General features: G+C 33.9%; 1 protein-coding gene across 1 annotated transcript in view; it reads left to right on the forward strand.

Annotated features, from left to right (window-relative positions):
- Positions 1-20,738, forward strand: part of LOC145278338 (monocarboxylate transporter 12-like) — a 66,068-nt gene that overhangs the window by 4,778 nt on the left and 40,552 nt on the right. Inside the window, exons 2-4 of the mRNA XM_080130631.1 lie at positions 4,141-4,412; positions 9,953-10,099; positions 19,438-19,704. Of these exons, the coding sequence (XP_079986757.1) occupies positions 4,154-4,412; positions 9,953-10,099; positions 19,438-19,704 (673 nt within the window). The 5' untranslated portion in view covers positions 4,141-4,153. The remainder of the gene's footprint in view (positions 1-4,140; positions 4,413-9,952; positions 10,100-19,437; positions 19,705-20,738) is intronic.

The following is a 20,738-nucleotide window of genomic DNA, read 5'->3' on the forward strand; positions in this document are numbered from 1 at the left end:
TATTAAAGTTGTATGACAAGAAATAGAAATATTATTTTTTATTTAAAAAAACAACATTTTTTTACGTAATGAAATCAATTGAATTTTTACGCGTTAAAAATTTTTCAATTTTTAAACTTTAACAATCTATAAAAAATTTTCTATTAATTCAATTTTTACGATATTTTCAGGGGTCAATGTGAAATATTATGCTCTTTCTAATAAACTGAATATAATATTTTAGACAAACGTTTTTTTTTTATTTCACGCCCCTCCCCATTTTGAAATGCCAATTAAAAAGTAAATAATTAATTTACTCACTAAAGTTTTATTATGTAACAAATTGAAGGTAAAAGATCAATAAATAATATATTCAAATCTAAAACAACAACAAAAAAAGTGTTTTTAGAAAATTTACCTGTAAAGTTCGAAGTTTATAATCTTTTAACAAAAAAACACGTTCTTTTTTTTTTTTTAAATGAAACCTTGGTCCTAGCTCCTTTAATTGAAAAAAAAATTAAGGTTTGAATTACATTTTTCGAGTAGTTATTTGCTTGGAAAAGACAGGGGATTGAATTATTCAATATTTCTTCACGCATTCGTAAGGTCAGTTTCTGACACACCTATTGCTACAGTCATGAGCATAGTATTTTAGTAACTGGATACCTCTTCAGGCAACAACGCTTATATTCAAAAGCGAAATTCTTAAATGAAAAACGAAAGAAGGTTTTTAGTAAAAATGAGAGAACAAGGTTGATTGGGTTTGGATCTATATATTTATTTTATATTTTGGGGGGTTAGGGAATGGAGTAGGTAGGGTTGGGAGTTGAGGAGTTGGGGTTTGGGGCCAAAAGCGGATAAAGACGTTATCTTTAGCAAGTGTTGCTTCTTCTGCCTACTACCCGCTGCCAGTCTGACACGCAAAAGAGCTAGTGTCTTTAATTCTTTTATTTTTTTAATTATTTTTTCCTCTTATTTTTCTTATGACTTTCTGCGAAAAAGTGGAAGATTCACCCGGATACATTGACCATTTCTTGGACTCCTAGGGATTCGTTAAGGGAAGGGAAATGGGAGGGGGAGGGCGGGAGAAGTGAGAAAAAAAAAGAAAAGGTGGGAAAATAACAATGGAAGAAGAGAAAAGAGAGGGGGTTGGAGGAGAAGGAAAGACAGAAAGAGGAAGAAGGGGAAAGAGAGAGGAAAGGGAGAAGGGAGAAGGGAGAGAGGGGCCCATAATTTGTTTAATAGCGGTAATTTGTTTTCTCTCGCTTTACCAAAACTATGTTTATTACCATTCTATTCATTTGTTCCATGTTTGTTTATGTATTAGTATATTTATAACTAGCATTTCAGCTCGGCGTTTCCCGGGTGTTTGGAGGTGTATCTTAAGCGGAAAAAAAGAAAAGAGGTCAATTTTTTTAAACTTTGACCCCTGTTATGACCCCTTAACTTTTATTGTTTTGCTCTCAAATCAAGTTATTACGTTAGACCCATGCTCAAGGAACCTATATCTAAAAGCTCAATTGTTTTGACCCAAAATTAGCGGAGGAGTTTGGTAAGAGTTATCAAAGGTCAAATCGTTGAACTTTGACCCCTTAACAGCTAAATTTCTGGCCGAAAACGGATTACAAAGATTTTCCCAAATCTCAGTACCCTGTATATCAAATTTCGAGTCTGTAGAATAAAAATTGACAGGGTTATTGCGTAGGAAAATGTACACACACACACACAGACACACAGACACGTTCACTTTTATAGATAGATTTAATTGAAACGGTAGTAAAGTTAAATTTTAAGCATTAACCTGAGCAGAAGCATGCATAGACTATCAGACGTTGTTTTTTTCGATGTCAATTTTAAATTGCGGTGACAATACCACTGATGTTTGCCGTGAAAAAAAAATATGCAGCGAGATATTCTGAGGAAAAGATGAAGAAAAAGGAACATATATGTGTTGTTAAAAATGTGTAAACTGTGTTAATAATGTCCAATTTGTCCACGGGGGAAAACATATGTGTATTTGTAACAAAGTTTTGTTAAAAATGTTCAAAATAATAAATAAACCATTATCTAATACTCTTCTTGCCTTCGAGCAAAGATCACAGAGTGTAGTATCTGTTCTGATGCTACACTTCACTTTTTTCTGTGGTCGGTCAGTATAGGACAAATCCTTTATGACTGGGAATTTTATTTTATTTTTTATTCCTATCCAGAGTGCCTTATTTGGGGAGCTGAATTTTCCCACATTAAAAACCGACCTTGTGTCTAACTTTGCTCTAGTGTGGATGCAAGTAAATAGAAACTATCTCTTTGTTCTCTGATTTCTTTTCGCATCTTCAAGACCATAATATGTGAAACTTACTCTCACCCAACATCTAAAAAAACAAAAACAAAAACAAAAAAACAACTTGATATTTCTACTCGATCATGGTTGACGAAGCTCAAACATGTATTATTTAAATTATTTGGATTACTTGTCTTATCTTGAGTCTTTTTCTCACAACGTTTCGATTGCTGTAACCTCCCACCTTCTATGTATTCCTAGTATATCGCCTGCACGCCTGTGGTACAAAAGAGGTTTAATCCTCAGTACAGGCGACACAGAATACAATTAAAAATTATGTATGACTTTTACCCGGCTATAACTGACAGAACAGGAACATGCTACCTGCATGGATTATATATAGGGTTCTGTTCGAAACTCATTGCAGATTCTCGAGTTCGGCAGAAAGATTCCTGATTTCCATAAGATAGATTTGAAAAAAGTCGGAGGTTACATCGACTGAAACGTTGTGAGAATAAGACTCGAGATAAAAACAGTAGTTCAAAGAATCCAAAGAATGCAAATTATCGAGTAGCGTCTAAAAATTTCAGAAACATTAAACGATAATAATGGTGAATTTCAAATCTATACTTCTATAAATTTGTTTTCTTTTTGTGTATTGATATTCATATTAAAAACCGTTTTTTTCTTTCTATTTATTTAAAAAGAAAATACAACTTTGTTATATATAGGTCGTGGAACTGCATACATCTGTAGAAGATCTAGCTAATTTGCATAATCTTTTAAACATTCATTTTAATTAATTTCCTATTAGATTATTCGGTTTTGTTATGGAATGATTACCTTTAGTTAACTATTATGTGTAACTATATTCATGACATTCTACATGATTTATACTTTCGTAATATTTGCATAAAAACGTTATAGCAAACACAAACCTCTTTCTATATATATATTTATCTACGCGTATATATAGTTGTTTAAAAATTTCGCCTACCGAACTCCTCTGTCAATTTTTGGTCTACAGACATGAAACTTAATATATAGGGTATTCGAACCCATGCAAAACTTTATATTTTGGTTTTAGCCGAGGAAAATCGGTTCAAAAGTGAGAAAATTAAAAAAAAAGGAATTTGTCAGGTGAAGGTCAAACAACAGCATTACGAATATGCATGCGTAACGTAATAGCTATTGGTTGATGTTTTTATTTTTAGCCTTACCGCTAAAATTTCTACATAGCTCAGGCAGTAACGTCAAAGTAAATCGTAAGCTAAACGTTTTGGTATGAGCCATTATTTTTATTTAACTTTTTTAAAAATCATTACGATATATTGGATCCAATATAATATAATATAATAATAAATATGATATTTGCATTAATAAAGATATCATATTTAAGCGTAGCTTACGACTGGGTAGCCTACTAGCTTTTGTATGGATTTCCAAATGCGACATGAAGATTCCCGAGTTTGAAATGATGTACCTGAAGAATATGGGAGTTTACATCTGCAAGAGCGAAAATAACAATTAAAATGAGGATAGTAGTCTTAATAATTTAAAGACTCCAAATCATCAATCTTCATCTAAAATATGGAAGGTGACGGTGGCATAGTGGTTAACGACACGGACTGATGATCTGGATGCTTCAAGTTCGAATTCAGTTTGTTTCACAAACATGACTTTCACTCAAGATGTTAACAACCTTCACGTGGCCCTCCTGTAATCACTAATGTCTTTCTAGAAAGAATTCTGACTAGAAAAATATCGGGGAAACCAATGCCAAAAATAGAATCTTCGGATTCATACGATATGATGTTGATGATCTAAAGATTTTCAAAACATGATCGCTTTCCATTATTTTTCGTATCATCTTTTACCAGGTAAATCAACAAGATGCCGTGTCCGATGAGAAAGGTGGACGCAAAAGCACCGGAAGTCGACGTTGCTAACCAACCGGACACGGAAGTACGACCTCCAGATGGTGGTTGGGGATGGGTAGTATGTCTCGCATGCTTTTTAACAAACTGTACAGTTCCAGGAACTACTTCAATAAATGGAATTTTGCTCATAGAAGTACTGGCGCTTTTCAACGAATCGTTTTCAAAAACTACGATTGTTTTCTCAATCATTGCGGGTGCGATAATGTTTGGAGGTAAGTATATTTGTCAATTACATACATAAAATAACATAGACAGACACGACAAGCGTAAATATACACACTGATTATCATTGATTATGGAGTCTCCTCATCGATTTCAGCAAGATTAGATTGATTAATTTCCCTATGTAGTAAATAAGTGAATTAACACGATCAACAGTGGAAAGTGAAATCCTGACGTGTGCACCAATTTGACCATGACTACATCCATTTTTAGATTTGTAAAGTGAGAAAATGTAAGATCCACACAAAAAAGCAAATGGCTGCTCTCATATTTCTATTTATAGCTCTCAGAGGAAAACATTCCCTGGTTACTTCCTGTTATTAAGAGAGATAACTTCACGAGTTCTTCTTTGTATTAAAATCATATGACTCTTTTACCTATACATACCCTCCGTGACCACTGAATGAACTGTTGTGGTCATCTTTGCGTGCACAAGAAAACACGTGTGATTGTTCACGCATTTGTGACCATACACGGCATAATCACATTTGACACACCGGTTCTCGTCAGATCACCGAAGTTAAGCAACGATAAGCCTGGCCAGTATTAGATGGGTGACCATTTGGGACTTCCATGTGCTGTATGTGCTCTCCGCTTATCTCGGCATTGTTTCCAGTCGTCCTAGACTTCTCCTTGCCACTGGAATCAAGCAGTGCCGATTCAGGAAAGGTGTGGTCCGGGATTGCGCAACCCTTGCCACACAATTACACGCGCAGCTTCCTCTACAGGGGGTATCCTTTGTCTTTCGAGACTGATAGGAGGCATCATGTGACCATAACTTTCTTGGTGCTTTTGTTTTGCGACATGAAAGTTGTCTTAAAAGTAGGGGACTGATCTTTCTGTGCTATAAATGCCATTACTTCTGTAGCTGATGTGCTGATTGACTTCTATTGCTTCCTCAGGGGTTACTCCTCTGGGAGATTAGGGTTTGTAGACGAATTTAAAGTTCCTGGTTTGGCGTAATGTGAGTCATCCAAAACTGGGTATATTTTACCGAGAAACCGACGGTTACATATTGTTATTCAATTGCTCTCATCTATCCGCATTTGGGACCATCGGTTCTTACGTGTCTCCACAATCCTCGCCGTACTTCGTCCATCGACGCGGGTAGTTACCATCCTGGTTTTGGATCTGGACAATGTCTTCGACTTAGAGTTCCTGTTAATTTCTCATATGTCTCTTGGTCATTGCCAACTCCCTTAGATCGCCTATTTCTTTCCAGTGTTTTCGTATTTGGTCTTATTCCCATAGGACAGGAAGGTAGTCTTTAATGACTCAACTATATAGTATTAGAGTCAGGAACATGTCAAGGTCTTGGGTCGGGGTATTGCAATCATGGCACAGGTGTCCAAAGCTGTTCATGTTGTGGGCTAGTATACGTTTTGCAGTCTTCACAGCTAATTACGCGGCCGTTATTTTGAGTGTAATAGGCTGATGAGATACATTTTCATATATCCCAGTTCCTAAAATATACATCAGTTCCTAAAAAAAAGAGTCTTACTTCTGGGGCTCAAACAGCGGTTTTCTATCAGAAGAGATCTCTTCAAGCGCATCCTAAATTCTCAAGGTGTTGCATACAGCTTTGGTTCTCCCCAAGGTCATAAGGGCCACTTCCGCACATCCAATATATCGAGCAGCGTATACTATAGGGATTCCAATACCTCTCCGCGAAGTTGATGAGGATTTTGTTGCCTTTGATAATAACTCTTTCTAAGCAGTATACTTCTTTACGTATAGGCCAGAAAACTCGAGCTAGGGGGGTTGCGAGACTGGGCAAAGGATTTTGAATTATATCTCTTAAGGTTCTGCATTCTTCATCTGTTGCTGCCACGGCCACGGTCATTTCCTATATAATAACATTCAATTTAAGATCACTTTCGTATATCGACATGAAGGCTGTTTCGACTGCAGTGTCGATCATTTGGGCATGTATTTTTTTATTGGGGTATCTGCTGGGTATCGGGATGCAAAACCAGGAGTTTAATAAAGTTTTCCGGAACGATGTTTTTTTTCTGGAATATGTTCATTAATGTTCTTTCTTTTAAATTTAACATGTTTTTTTATTTATTCATTTATTTTTTAATATTTTCCAGGGCCTGGTTTGTAAAATATTTTTTTTAGTGACAGACGATCCACTGTTATCAACAAATCCGGGTATTCAAGTATGCATAGTATTCGAGTAGGATTCCAACCCGTAGACAAGCTTCTCATTCCACAGGTGCATATCGCGATTCTGCATCATTTATAAAACAGGATACAGCCAGAATAAGCTTTTAATGACCATCTCCACAACTCATGTTCAATTCATCCTCATATTTGCAGTGTTTATGAAACAGGAAGTAGGATATTCCTATTTTGCTGTAATCTTTCGCCAGTCTTGTCATTGTTCATTTTTAACGTTAGGATACATTTCTAAATTCTCTTAACCATTACTCTCTTTGATTCTTGGAATAGGCGCCCAAGTGTTACCTCCCGATAGAAATTTCTGTTCATTGTCCTCAATAGCTTTCGGAAGGGCTCAATTGCTTCTGCTTGTGTAAAGGCATACGGCATCTGATTCACAAGTTTATATTTGAAGCTGACCTCATATTTGTGGGGGTAGGGAAGTGAAGGATGGTTTCTATCATTTTTTTCTGGTGTAAACACCGTTTTCGGTAACCAGAGATCCTGCCAACTCAACCACAATTTTGGTAAAGATTAATATAATCCTTTTGTTTGCGCAATGACTGATGTAGTCAATCGTATGCTATTGCGTCGTCGCATAGGAGGATGTCGTTTATACATCGAGTTTTATGAACGATACCCCCCAGTGATATCATCAAACCTAATAAAGAACGCAAGGGAGTTGTATGCTCAGCTCGTCAAGTCCAAAGTAGCTGAGCAGAAGTTCCCACCAGTTTTGACAAATAGCAAACAGAGCCCTGAACAGAAGCGTGTGCTCTATCCCAACTATCATCAATGGACCTGAAATAGTGTCTTCATCATCGGACAAAGCTAAACTCTCTGCCAAGAAATTTTCAGCTAATTCTACCCTATGCGATCAAGACCATTAACTCCTGCACTTCATCCTGTATCTGAAAACACGCTATGTGAATACAAATATCTGTACGTGATGTTGCCAAGCCAATCAAAAACTTTAATTCCAGTAGAGCAACTGGCCCAATTATAGTGCTGAAAAAGTTTCAAGCAGAACTAGTTTCCATACTTACAAAGTTGTTTAACAGGAGAATTGTTTCCCAACACCCTGGAAAACTTCATTAGTATATCCCCTATTTAAGAATCCAGGTGATCGGTCATCTCCCTCTCAGTAGAGACCAATAAGTCTCCTGTGTGTCATGAGAAAGTTGCTCGAAATCTGTGTTAAATAGAGAAGTAGTCAACCATCTCAGCGAACCTTCTTAGTGAGGCGCAATATGGTTTCCGTTCTGCTAGTTCTGCAAAAAAAATTTGCAATGGTTATATCTCATAGGATTAGCAAATCTCTCGATGGATGGTTCTTTTCTAAGGCAATTGTCCTTGGTATATCAAAGGCTTTTCATAGGGTATGGTAAAAAGTTCACATCATCTTCAGCTACGGTATAGCTGGAAAGATCTTTTCAATAATGAAACCATTTCTTTCTGTTAGGTTAATAAAAGTAGTGTTTAATTGGCAGAAATTAGAACCTCACAGTATTAGTGCTGGTGTCCATCAGGAGTTCATCATGGGTCCAACTCTTTTCTTTATCTATATGGAAATATATCACAGTATTAATGCTGATAATCCTCAGAAGTCCATTCTGGCCTAACTCTCTTCTTGATCTACATGTAAATATTAAATGATTCGAATATAACTTTAAAAATTAAAAGCGCCGAGAAATAGAAAAAGTGAAAGATGATTGGAGCCAAACTTTTTTCTAATCGTCATTATAAAATGGAGAATTATGATTCAGCTGACTTTTTGATGTTTGAGAAGCTAGTAGTGTCTAGCGGTTATTTGAAAACCTAGTAGTACCTAACTATTGTTTGAGAAGCTAGTAGTGTCTCACTATTGTTTGAGAAGATAATAGTGTCTCACTATTGTTTGAGAAGATAATAGTGTCTCACTATTGTTTGAGAAGATAATAGTGTCTCACTATTGTTTGAGAAGATAATAGTGTCTCACTATTGTTTGAGAAGATAATAGTGTCTCACTATTGTTTGAGAAGATAATAGTGTCTAACTATTGTTTGAGAAGATAATAGTGTCTCACTATTATTTGAGAAGATAGTAGTGTCTCACTATTATTTGAGAAGATAGTAGTGTCTCACTATTGTTTGAGAAGATAATAGTGTCTAACTATTGTTTGAGAAGATAATAGTGTCTCACTATTGTTTGAGAAGATAATAGTGTCTCACTATTGTTTGAGAAGATAATAGTGTCTCACTATTGTTTGAGAAGATAATAGTGTCTCACTATTGTTTGAGAAGATAATAGTGTCTCACTATTATTTGAGAAGATAATAGTGTCTAACTATTGTTTGAGAAGATAATAGTGTCTCACTATTGTTTGAGAAGATAGTAGTGTCTCACTATTGTTTGAGAAGCTAGTAGTGTCTAGCGGTTGTTTGAGAAACTAGTAAAGCCTAGTGATTGTTTGAAGTTGATGTGAGTATCGATCTGGGCACAGGGTTATGAAATTTTTTAAAGATCATAGGGGTTGTAGTTTGATATGCGTTGATTTGCATATTAATGATACTTCGCCCCCTCCCCAAGAAGACGTTATGAAAAACGTGAAGTAGAGAGGGCAGGGGGGGAATCGAGCTCTTGGAACCGAGCTGAGTTGGTTGGACCATAGAAAGTAGTACGAACACTGAGAACTATACTTTTTTAAATCACACGTGAGATGATCTCCGCTGGTGATACAGCACTGACGAAGTATTAAAGGGACTCATCGGTTCATTGAAGAGACTCATTAACCATGTTTTTTAAAAGGAGTTTAGCTTTGTTATATTCGCATGCAGAGAGTTTGGCATGATCATCAACCTAACAAAGATTAACATTTTCAGTCAAAGATATGACTTGCTTGACAAAGAAGAACAAGAGACTAACCACCAGAGAGAGAGATAGAGAGAGAGAGAGAGAGAGAGGGAGAGAGAGAGAGAGAGAGCCAATAATTATCCAAACTACTTATCTGACATCAACGCCTTGCAACGTTAAAAACTGTACGAAAACCAAAGCTTAATTAGGAAATTAGAAAATATTGAATTCTGTGAAGTAAGTCTCATCATAAACTCACTTTTAGTACGTTCGTATATTGTTTAAAGAAGCTTTTTAAAAAATGCTTTTAAGTTTATTTTGTCTTAAATGTTTCGAGTATAAAACCCTTTTTTCAGAGACTATAAGGCTGTTAATATAAGAAAAAAGTTACCTTTTTGTTTAGTAAAGTCCGTTAACGTTGGTGTGACCTTGTTGTGAAATTTGTATTTTTAAACACCCGTAATCAAACTTTAGCCGATTGAAAAGATAATAACAGCTTAAGGTTTAAATAACACAATCTCAATATATTTTTTCAGGTCCGTTAGTATCAATTGCGCTAAAATTCAAAGCAAGTCATCGACAGATTATGATGGTCGGAGGAATAATTGCCGCTGCATCAGCTGTTGCCAGTTCTTTTGCTCCCAATATAGAAACGTTGATTTTCACGTATGGAATATTAGTAGGTAAGAAAAAATCAAATATCGTTTTGTATTCTTTTATTTTCATTGTGGAGCAATGGAGAGTTAGATGGTGAATTAATCCCTTACTGATAGTTCTTTGTTTTATAATATATCTACGATTTCCAGGTTATTTAAAACTGAATGAACTCATTTTCGTTTGGCTCACCAATGCATTTTTTATTAAAGTAGGATATTTATTTATACTAGCGGGGCCTGTGGAAATTCCACAGAGGATTCATTCATATGTAATATATTGATAGTAATTGTCTGTATTCAAGAGCGAGTCAACACTCAGACGACACCTGGTGCGAGTGAAGCCCCGCATGGAGGGGAACATGACCAAAAACTGCATATACTCCATCCCATGCAGTTGCAGAAATGTTTACAAGGGTGAAATATGCCGCCCCCTTAAAGTAAGGGTGGAAGAACACCAAAAAGCGGTAACTAAAGGGGAGACGGAAAAATCAGGTATAGCCAACCATGTCTGGATGGAGAGGGGGGACCATCGCCCCCTATGGGATGAAGTAAAAATAATAAACAGAGAGACCCACTGGAAAGTGAGAAAACTTAAAGGAACAGATCACATGCTCGGACATAACAACCTACTGAGCAAACCAAGCATAGAGCTGAATACAATTTGGACACCTCTGATAGAGAGAGAAAACCTTGAATAACAACATAGGTTTAACATTAACAAAAACCAACTAAGAAGTGTCCTAGTGACATATGGCCGAGTGGTCTAGACGTTTATCGAAGTTTATAGTTACCCAAAGGTGCTGAGTTCAATCTTGAACGAAGGCAGTAAAAAGTAACATTCAAAACAGAGAATCAGCAACTATGTCCCAGAGTCGAACATAACGTAATAATAATAAAGGGTTGGGTTCGAGACTCCTAACAAACGGTTCCCCAGCTCGATACAAAACACCTGATGAAGGCCGGAGGGCAAAACGGCGGAAACGTTGTGACGATAACAACCAAGATGAGGAAGTCAGTCCGAAAATCTCAATCAATAATATATTGATGTTGCCATTCTGTAGATGTTCAGCGTAAATGGAGACGCTTTGATATTATTGTACCTATTTACTATGCCTCCCCACGGGACAGAGTTAGACACCAGGGTCGTTTTTTAACGTGGAGAAAATTGATATTATTGTAGCACTTTTATTAAAACTGCCAAAGTATTTATCTAACCGAGCAGGGACGCCCGACGCAGCCCAGTCGTAAAGTACACTGATGATATTTTAATTCTTGCAGATTTCGTATATAGTATTATACAAGGGCCCGACAACATTTTTCGGACACTTTAGTATTCACCTTTCCGAGTACCATAGAATGGCAAAATTCCTTGAATAGAATAGCATAAACATAAAAAGACAATACCTGTAATAAAAATGGAAGAAAATCAATTAGGTAAGGAAAAAATTTAATTTTCATTATTTTTCGGACATCGTTGAAAAACTGTGTCGGAATTTTATTTTTTTAAAGACCTCACCATTATCAGTGCAAAAGGGATGGGTGGGGTGTCAGCATTTTCGCCAACTTGTAAAATTCACATAACCTCTACCCCCTCCTCATCTTGACATCTACTAACAGTCGTTGGAGCCTGCAGCTGGCGAATGTGGGTGCGTCTCTGTCACTCTGTCTCCCTCTCTCTCTTAATGACTTCCCTTTTTTTTGGTAGCCATCAGCATTGCCTAACGCTGATTGGCTGGAAAATCCCAATCAACTTTGTTTGACCCTTTTCTAATTAGTTCCAAAGAAGACATCGGGCAGTGAAGTCCTGGTTTTTGGAATTCGTAAAATACTCAACTTCTTCATTAAACGTGGAAGGCCCTTATTAAGAGGTTGAAATTGGTGTTTCAAAAAACACTATTTATTGAAGACGTTAAACCCTTTCAGAGAAAGGAGACGGACGTAAGAAGAAGTGACAGAGCCTGTCACTATAATTATTACAAGCTGTTGATGAGAGACTCATCAACAGTGATTATTTCTTTGTCCCTTTTCTAACAGAGGAAGAAATAGCAACACCACACTTTTCAGAGAAAAGGAGAATTATTTCGGAAGAAAAAGAAACCTATCAGAGAAAGGAAGATAACCCCTTTTTCTTTTAAACCTTTTGAAGGTTTTTTTTGTTTAAAAAAAATGACAGAAGAAGAGACAAAGAAAAGAACTTTGCAAGTTTTTCTTTTCAGAAAAAAAAAAGGAGAAAAGAATTTTTTGTTGAAAGACTAAATTTGGAGACTTGAAAAAAAGAATATTTTCTATCTTTTATGTGCTTTTATTTCAAGTAAGATTTGTGTTTTGTATTTGTTTTTTTATTTTTTATTTCATGTTACTTACAGGTTTTTAAAACCTGATCTTAGGAAAATATAAGCAACCGTAACTAATTTTTAAAAATAAATTCGGATCATTTTAAATTCATTTCGGGTCTGTATTTCTTTTGCTCATTTCTCTTTGCTTGTTTAATTTTTCCCTTTTTCCCCCTTTTAATTTGGTACCTTAAAAACGGATTTTGGTGACACCCCCAAGATTTCTATATATATAGAGAGAAAAAAATAGAGAAAAAAACAATATAAAGGGTTATTATAAAAGCAAGGGCTAGAAGAGAAAATTTTTTTTTTCTCTATTTCTTTTTTCTCTTCCTCGTCATTCTCTCTCCATTATTTTTTATTAGTTTTCTTTAGATTTCCCCTCCCTCTTTACATCTTATAATTAAAGTTATGTGTTTTAAGGTTTTTTAACTCCAACTTTTAAATAGTTCCTACCTAGAAAAAATAATCCATTATTCATTGAACATTTGAATAGTCAAGTCGCTGCCTGATGATATCTGTTGTTTGATTGAAACAAATGGCTGTTTGTAGCAGCGGGATGTAAACATGTTTATTTAACAATAAATAAGTATTATTAGCTCTTTTTTATTGAGCACTATCTAATAACCTCGTTGAATTCATTATAGTTTATTACTTTTGAATAACAAAAACCCGAGTATATATATATATATATATATATATATATATATATATATATATATATATATATATACAATATATATATATATATATATATATATATATATACATATATATATGATATGTAGCAAACTACTAATTTTTGCTGCGAAACTTACGTTTGACACTGTGGCTGCTATTACAAAATGTACACAATGTGTAAGTAAATAGAAGTAATTGCCTATTTGGAAGATTGGCATTATTTTGAAGCTTGGCACTGGCAAAATGAATGTATGAAGATTTTCCTTGGAAATTTACCAAAAATCAGGAAATTAACCAATTTTAATGAAGTTTTCAGTATTTATCAAATAATGATTCCGGAATATAATGAACAAACAATTTTTATTTGAATCCGAGTAAAAATGTATTATTTTTTATAACAAAAAACATTTTTACTAAAGTTATGGTTTTCTGTAAAAAAAAAAAAAATTCTAGGATTTATTTCGACTTTTTTTTATGAAAATAAAACATCGTAAATTATAACAATTAAAAAAAAATTAATTTTTACAGGAACATAAGGAAAAAAACATCTAAATTTCGTATTAACGAAATCGATATAACTAGATAAAAAATAATTTCTCGAACTACCGATACTATCATTGAATTAAGCATCGGTTATTTAATATTTTCTCGAAAAAAAAAATTAATTGCAAAAAGTATTTTGTATTTTTTACGGTTACATTTTTAACGTAATCTTTATATGTAAGATTCTAATGTTTTTATTGCACGTAAGAACGTAAGATAATTTTCATATAATCTCGGAAAATAAAGTAAAAGAAAATTAAATTGAAAAACAGGAACATACAAAAATAATTAACTTGAAAAAAGAAAAAATTATACAAACGTTCCATGTCGGTAAGTATGGATGCACATTCTTGAAAAGAAAAGGGGGAAAATGCTCGATGTGCCGGAACATTGTTAAATAATAATGAAATTATGTCATTAATGTGCTTCCGTACTTTTTTAAATTTCGCCGCCATGTCTTTTTTTTTTGACACGAAAATAATTTTATTGCTGCCATGGCCACATTTTGGGATAATTATTACCCTTTTTAGCAAACGTAAAGTACATTTATTGTATTGATTCATTATTTTAAGACTTTACTACAGCACTTGGAAATAATTCGAGAAAACTTATATTTTTCTTGCCAGAAAAATGTAAACACAATTTTGTCATAATGAATTTTTACGTGAAATGTACGATTTTTCAGATTTGAGATAAAATTATTCTATGTATTTTTTTTATTTCACACGCTATTTTTTCTTTGAGAAATTAACGTTAAGCTGTAATCTTTTCAACATAATCAAAAAGTAACCGAAAAATTTAAAAATATTATGATTAGCCGGCATTCAAAACCAGGTCCCATACCCAAGCAGCCATTAGAATTGCCCGTACATATTTTAAGCTATTTCCACTGCATGTGTGTACGTGTTTTGAAACATAGAGATGTCGGTTATCTGCAATTTTAATGTTGCTCTTATGTAAGGCCACTCTATTGCTTAGGACTTTGGTGGCGCCTATGTAGGATTTGTCGCATTCTGTGCATCTTAGGGCATATACTAAATTTCTGGAGGTGCACTTTAGATCTTTAAATTACGTTTAAATTAAATTAAAAAGAAAGGCTCTAAATTGCGATGCTGTAATGTGTATGATTATAATTATTTGGTTTGAAAATAGCAAAATGCGTATGTTGATAAAAATTAATTAAACAATAATATTTGATTAATGAAAAATAATGTGGGTTGTTTAAAACGGAATTATTTTTTTAAATCTGCTGCAAACCTGTCATTAGACTTTGAGACTACCGGAAATTAAAAATGAAGCATGGTAAAAGACAATCAAAGAAAATCGCTACTCATACAGGAAGTAAGGGCATACAAAAGTAAGTACACTTTATTATGAAATGTTAATAATGTATGCTTGATACATTGCATATATGTTGTGGATAACATTTTTAAAACTAAATATTTATGGCATATCAATATGAGAGTCATGTACATAGGAGTGAAAACTTTGAAAAATTGATTTTATATGCGCTGATGAAATTGCCTTGTTGTGTAAAATTATAATCAATGAACTATTATATTTTTGTATGGCAACATTGGGCCGAAAAAGCTGTACGCAAGTTGTTTCCAATAAAAGCCTAACATTTTGAAAACGAACAACAGTATGAGTGCCTGTTCTGTGTAAAGTGGCGTCATTAATATATATATATATATATATATATATATGCGTGTGTGCTAGAACGTTTTGTTCTAAAATACTACGTAATCCTAAACAATCTAGAAAATATGCATAACTAGAATTGTGTGTAATAGTTAAATGAATCCAATAATTCATTAAGAAACCATAAAAAATATAATTAATTAATCAAAATTCGTTTTTCAAAGGAATATGCAAATTAGTTAATTTTTATAAAGTCGCTCACATATCCATGACTAAGTATATAAAGAAGTTCGTTTTTAATAATTTTGGAATGGAAAAAGTGTGTTTTAAATACCAATGTAAGTCCGACAAATAGCTCTACTTTATATGTGTATAGATAGATTTAATGATGTATTATGATATACTAACGGGGGAGATGCCCGGCTTTGTTCGGTCGCAAAATACGCTTAAATATGATATTTTAATTTCTTCAGATTTTGTATATATTATTAGAGTAGTGATTTCAAAAGTACAAAAAATTATTTGAGTGCCATCAGCTAGAATCGAAACCGAAAGCAAAACTGTAGCAAAAAAAAAAAAAACAAACAAAATAATAATTCACTTGACACGCATAGGAACTAAAAATTAAAAATAGACTAAGATGAATGAACAAACTGAATGACGATCTTTCTCAATTTTTACCCTTTTTTTAGACTCCTTAAAAACTATTTTAGTCGGCCAACGACCCATAAAAGAACGGTCCATAAAAAATCCAATCATTTTAAGCATTCTGCGACTGTTAGTTTCGGAAGAGATAGAGTTTGAATATATGGAGACAGACTAACAAACATAAGCGTTTTATATATAAGATTATATTTTAAGCACACATTTATTGAAACGCACAATTTCTTTAATGAGAGATGTTATTCGAATTAGTATTTTTAACAGATTCTTTAGGTCATTTGAATTGTAATATTTTCTCCGACTTTGTTTCAATTCACGACATTCAATTAGCATATATTTAACTGTATATGAGTCTTGAAATGAAACACAAAACGGAAAATTCTTACCCCACCTAATAAATGTTTATAAAAAGTATATGTATGTGCAATATAGAGGTTCATACCGGTCGGGAATTCGTCCCTAATAACCAGTAAGACACTAGCTTCGTTGCTGTCGGGTTGAGGGATGGTTATTCGCCGTTCTAGGGCGTCGAAATTCCCAGGCTTTACCTTTCTTTTGAAGAAGAATTAGTTTATTGCTAATCGTTTGCTATATGGAAGAGGCTGCTCAGGCATTCTTTAAGGCAGTACGAATTCAATAAAATATTTTTGAATAGGCCATTACGTGGTATTTTTCCAATTTTGTGGATCGTGATATGTGCTAAACGGTATATGATTTCTGTCATGAAGCAAATATTGGAGACTATTCACTATCCTAGAAATGTTTATGATTAGTATATGTATGTACTATATTGAATATGATTAGTATATGTATGTACTATATTGAATATAATTATATTTCAATGTACTATATTGAATATGATTAATATATATATGTACTATATTGAATATGATTAGTATATGAATGTACTATATTGAATATAATTATATTTCAATGTACTATATTGAATATGATTAATATATATATATGTACTATATTGAATATGATTAGTATATGAATGTACTATATTGAATATGATTAATCATTCTAACACTACCGTGTTTGAATATATGGTTAAGTGGCAGTTTTAGTCATTTAGAACTGCTTTAAAGTTTCACCGTTCACTCATTTTCCGAGCAAATTTCAAACAATTATTACAGTTTATAGGCCACCGTTTCAGCTATATTATGAAACAAAAGTTATGATTAATTTTCTGGTGTTCAAAATCGTAAAAATATATAAGGAGGTGAGCGACGCTTTTTATTACTGGTTTCTATAGCAACCCCGTTGGTTCAGCGACTGTTGTTTCTACTAATTCAAAAAGAGAAGTAATAAGTAAAACAGAGAGATTGTTAGCATGAAAGGGAGAAATTAGCGGGGATTCTATTGAAAGCAGACGAGTTCTGTACATTGTTATTACATATGTGTTTATTAGACACAAAAATAAGACTGAAATTAAACAAAAAACAAGTGAATTTGCTGGAAGCCTGTTAAAATCATGGATTACAATAGAACAATGCGAGCATGAAAAGTAATATGGTTCAGCTTAAACGTGGAAAAGTAAAGGACTAGTTGGTTAAAGTGGAAAAGAAAAGGACAAGACATTCTGGTAAAAAATATAATAAATTTATTACTTAAAATATTGCAGCATTAAGATTTTTTAAAATTCAATTTATAACATTATATAATAAATTCTTAATGTTGCAATATTTTAAGATATAAATTTATTAATGTTTTTTACTAGAATATTTTGTCTTTTTCTTTTCCAGTTTTAACAACTAGTCCTTTACTTTTTCATGTTTAAGCTTAACCATATTGCTTTTTTTATGCTCGCATTTTTCCATCATAGCATATGTATGAACTATATTGATCATTATTAGTATATGTATCTACTTTATGTAGTATGTATGTACTATACTGAATATGTGCGGCATAATCACGTTGACACACCGGTTCCCGCTGGATCACTGAAGTTAAGCAACGTTGAACCTGGTCAGTACTAAATAGGTGACCATTTGGAACTTCCAGGTGTTGTATGTTCTCTCCGTTTGTTTCCAATCGTCCTGGTCTTTTCCTTGCCACTGGACTCAAACAGTGCCGATTCAGGAGAAGTGAGGTTGGGGATTGCGTAACCCTTGCCTCAGAATTACAGCTGCTCCTACAAGGAGTATCCTTTGTCTTTCCAGACCGAACGGAGATATCGGAATATTGAATATGATCAGAATATGTATGTACTATATTGAATAGGATTAATATATGCATGTAATATATTTATTACGATAATATATATATGTACTATATTGATTATGATAATATATGTATGTACAATCTTTAAATGATTAATGTATGTATGATATTGAATATGACTAGTATATGTATGCACTATATTGAATATTAGTGGGGGCACCCGGCGTTGCCTGGGTGTGGTGAGGTGTAGGGGGGTAAATCAAAACAAAATTGAAAATAAAGATTAAGCGAACGTAATAACCCTGTTTAAATGTTCTAACTTATTTTAAAATCGGCGAAAAAAGAATAACACAGCGAACGTGACGTAAAATAAAGATTGAGCGAACGAAAAAGAAATGGAATAAATAACACTGTTTAAAAAATCCTAAAAAATAAACAACAAAAAAAAAACAGCGAACGTGATGGAAAAATAACACTATTTCAATATTAAAACTTTAAAAATCGAAAAAGAAAAATCCGATATATTGGCTCGAATGTGCTATCTTAGCATAATTACGCTGCTACTATAACGACTGGTCTATGATGACGTGACTGAAGTTACGTAGTTTTTTTTATATTAACACTAATTCAAGAAAGAACGTGTTTTGCGCATGCGTGTTTGGCTAAATTGTCATGAAGGAAGGATTTTTTGCTTCCCTCCCTCAGAGCGAACGACAATTTCTATAAGGAATACTTGACCGTTATTTCTAATTATCATATATTATTCGACCAAGACATCGCCCTTTCAGACAGTACTGGTTTCGATCCGGTCTGATGCCGCTGAGAAAAATTTTAGGCATACATACATACATACATACATACATACATACATATATTTAAACAGACAGGTGAAATTTACATTATAGCCTAGCCTGGGTGCCCATCTTTGGCCATTTTTTATTCTAAATAATGTTCGAGATTATCTCCCTTTAGATTTTTATACAACTTGAAACGCAGCGCAAATTTGTTTATGAAATCATTACAAGTTGACCGACAAATGGTTTTGACTTCTGTTTTGTTGGTTTCGTCGAAGTACCTGCTGTCTCTCAGTAAGTACATTAAAGTAGACTCAAAGAAAGAAATCTTGATGGATAAATTCTGTGTTGTGCACATTCAAATTCAGTCTTGAGACGGATTACACGACCTTTAAGGGTTTCTTTATATGACACAGATTTGAGGTGTGAGAACTTGCTCATACTTACGTTTGGAAAAACATGTACGGTTAGATGCTAACCTATTTTGGTAGGTAACTTAATTTCCAGCTGCTGTTTTATCTAAACTCTTTTTTTCTCTTTCAAGGTTTTTCTTTGGCAGTGAACTATTTTTCTGTAAATGTTACGCTCGGGCAATATTTCTTGAAAAAACGCGTCCTTGCACTTGGAATAGCAACTAGTGGAAAAGGATTTGGTAGTTTTATGCTGAACTACTTATCAACTAAAGTCACATCTTTTTATGGCATGAGGGGCACTTTTCTATTACTTGGTGGCCTGTTCCTAAACTTGACCGTCTATGGTGCTTTGTGTCGGCCACTCAAGCCAGTCATCAAACAAAGTCCAAATATTTCACGTAAGTATTCGTTATAAAACTCAATTTATTTTCTAATCCTGTAATATAAGCTCATAATAATATTAGTTTTGTGACACTCTACAAAAGTTTTTTTAAGTGAGGTGTATGCTTGTAACGACTCAATAATAATAATAATAATAATAATAATAATAATAATAATAATAATAATAATAACATTAATAAGCAAAATAATCTATATATTAACAGGATAGCGTTTGTGTTATTTACTTTGTATGTCATGCATAAATCTGAATGACTGCCGTTTAATTGTTATTAACCTGGGTATTTGGAGGTGTGTGTGTGGAGCAAAAATCAAAAATTGGTAGTAGGAAAGCAGACTAAAATCCGTACTGTGAAGGAGGAAAAGAACGTGAAAACAAAGTGACGTCTTTATCGTTGTGTCCATCGTAAAACCGGAAGTGACGTAGGCTTAAATTAAGGCTAGTCAATTGAAAGGAGGGGATGCCTTTCGAAAATATCGGCCAAAAAGCGACCCCCCTTGACGAAAAGTCCCCAACTAAGGGTGAAGATATGAATGTTTTTACCCAACTTTTTGATATTTGTCGTCCGAAGGATCGAGCTTCAAAACGATGTTCTGAAAATCCGTTGCCTGTATCGAAAGTTTTAGGCAGACATACAAACATACATACATACATTTAAACAATCAGGTGAGATTTATATTATAGACTAGTCTCGGTGCCCGGCGTTGACCGGGTGTTTGGAGGTGTGTGTTGAGCGAAAAACAAAAAGTGGAAGTAGGCAGGCAGGCTCAGACCCTTGATGCGAAGGCAGAAAAGAAAATGAAAGAAGGCTTGACGTTTTACCCCTACTCCATGATAGGGCCAAAAGTTCGGAACGTTGAAATTAGTAAAGTGATCCTAACCGATACGATGACTTGTAAAAATGCCGACGCAAAAAAAAAAAAACAAAAAAAAAACGGACTCTCCTTATAAAAAAGTGCCGAGTTGAGAGTGAAGGCATTAATGTTTTTAGCAAAATTTTCGATATTTATCGTCCGAAGGGTGGAACTTCGA

The sequence above is a fragment of the Euprymna scolopes genome, chromosome 6, assembly GCF_053919585.1.
Source record: "Euprymna scolopes isolate OS-2025 chromosome 6, ASM5391958v1, whole genome shotgun sequence".
NCBI lineage: Eukaryota > Metazoa > Mollusca > Cephalopoda > Sepiida > Sepiolidae > Euprymna > Euprymna scolopes.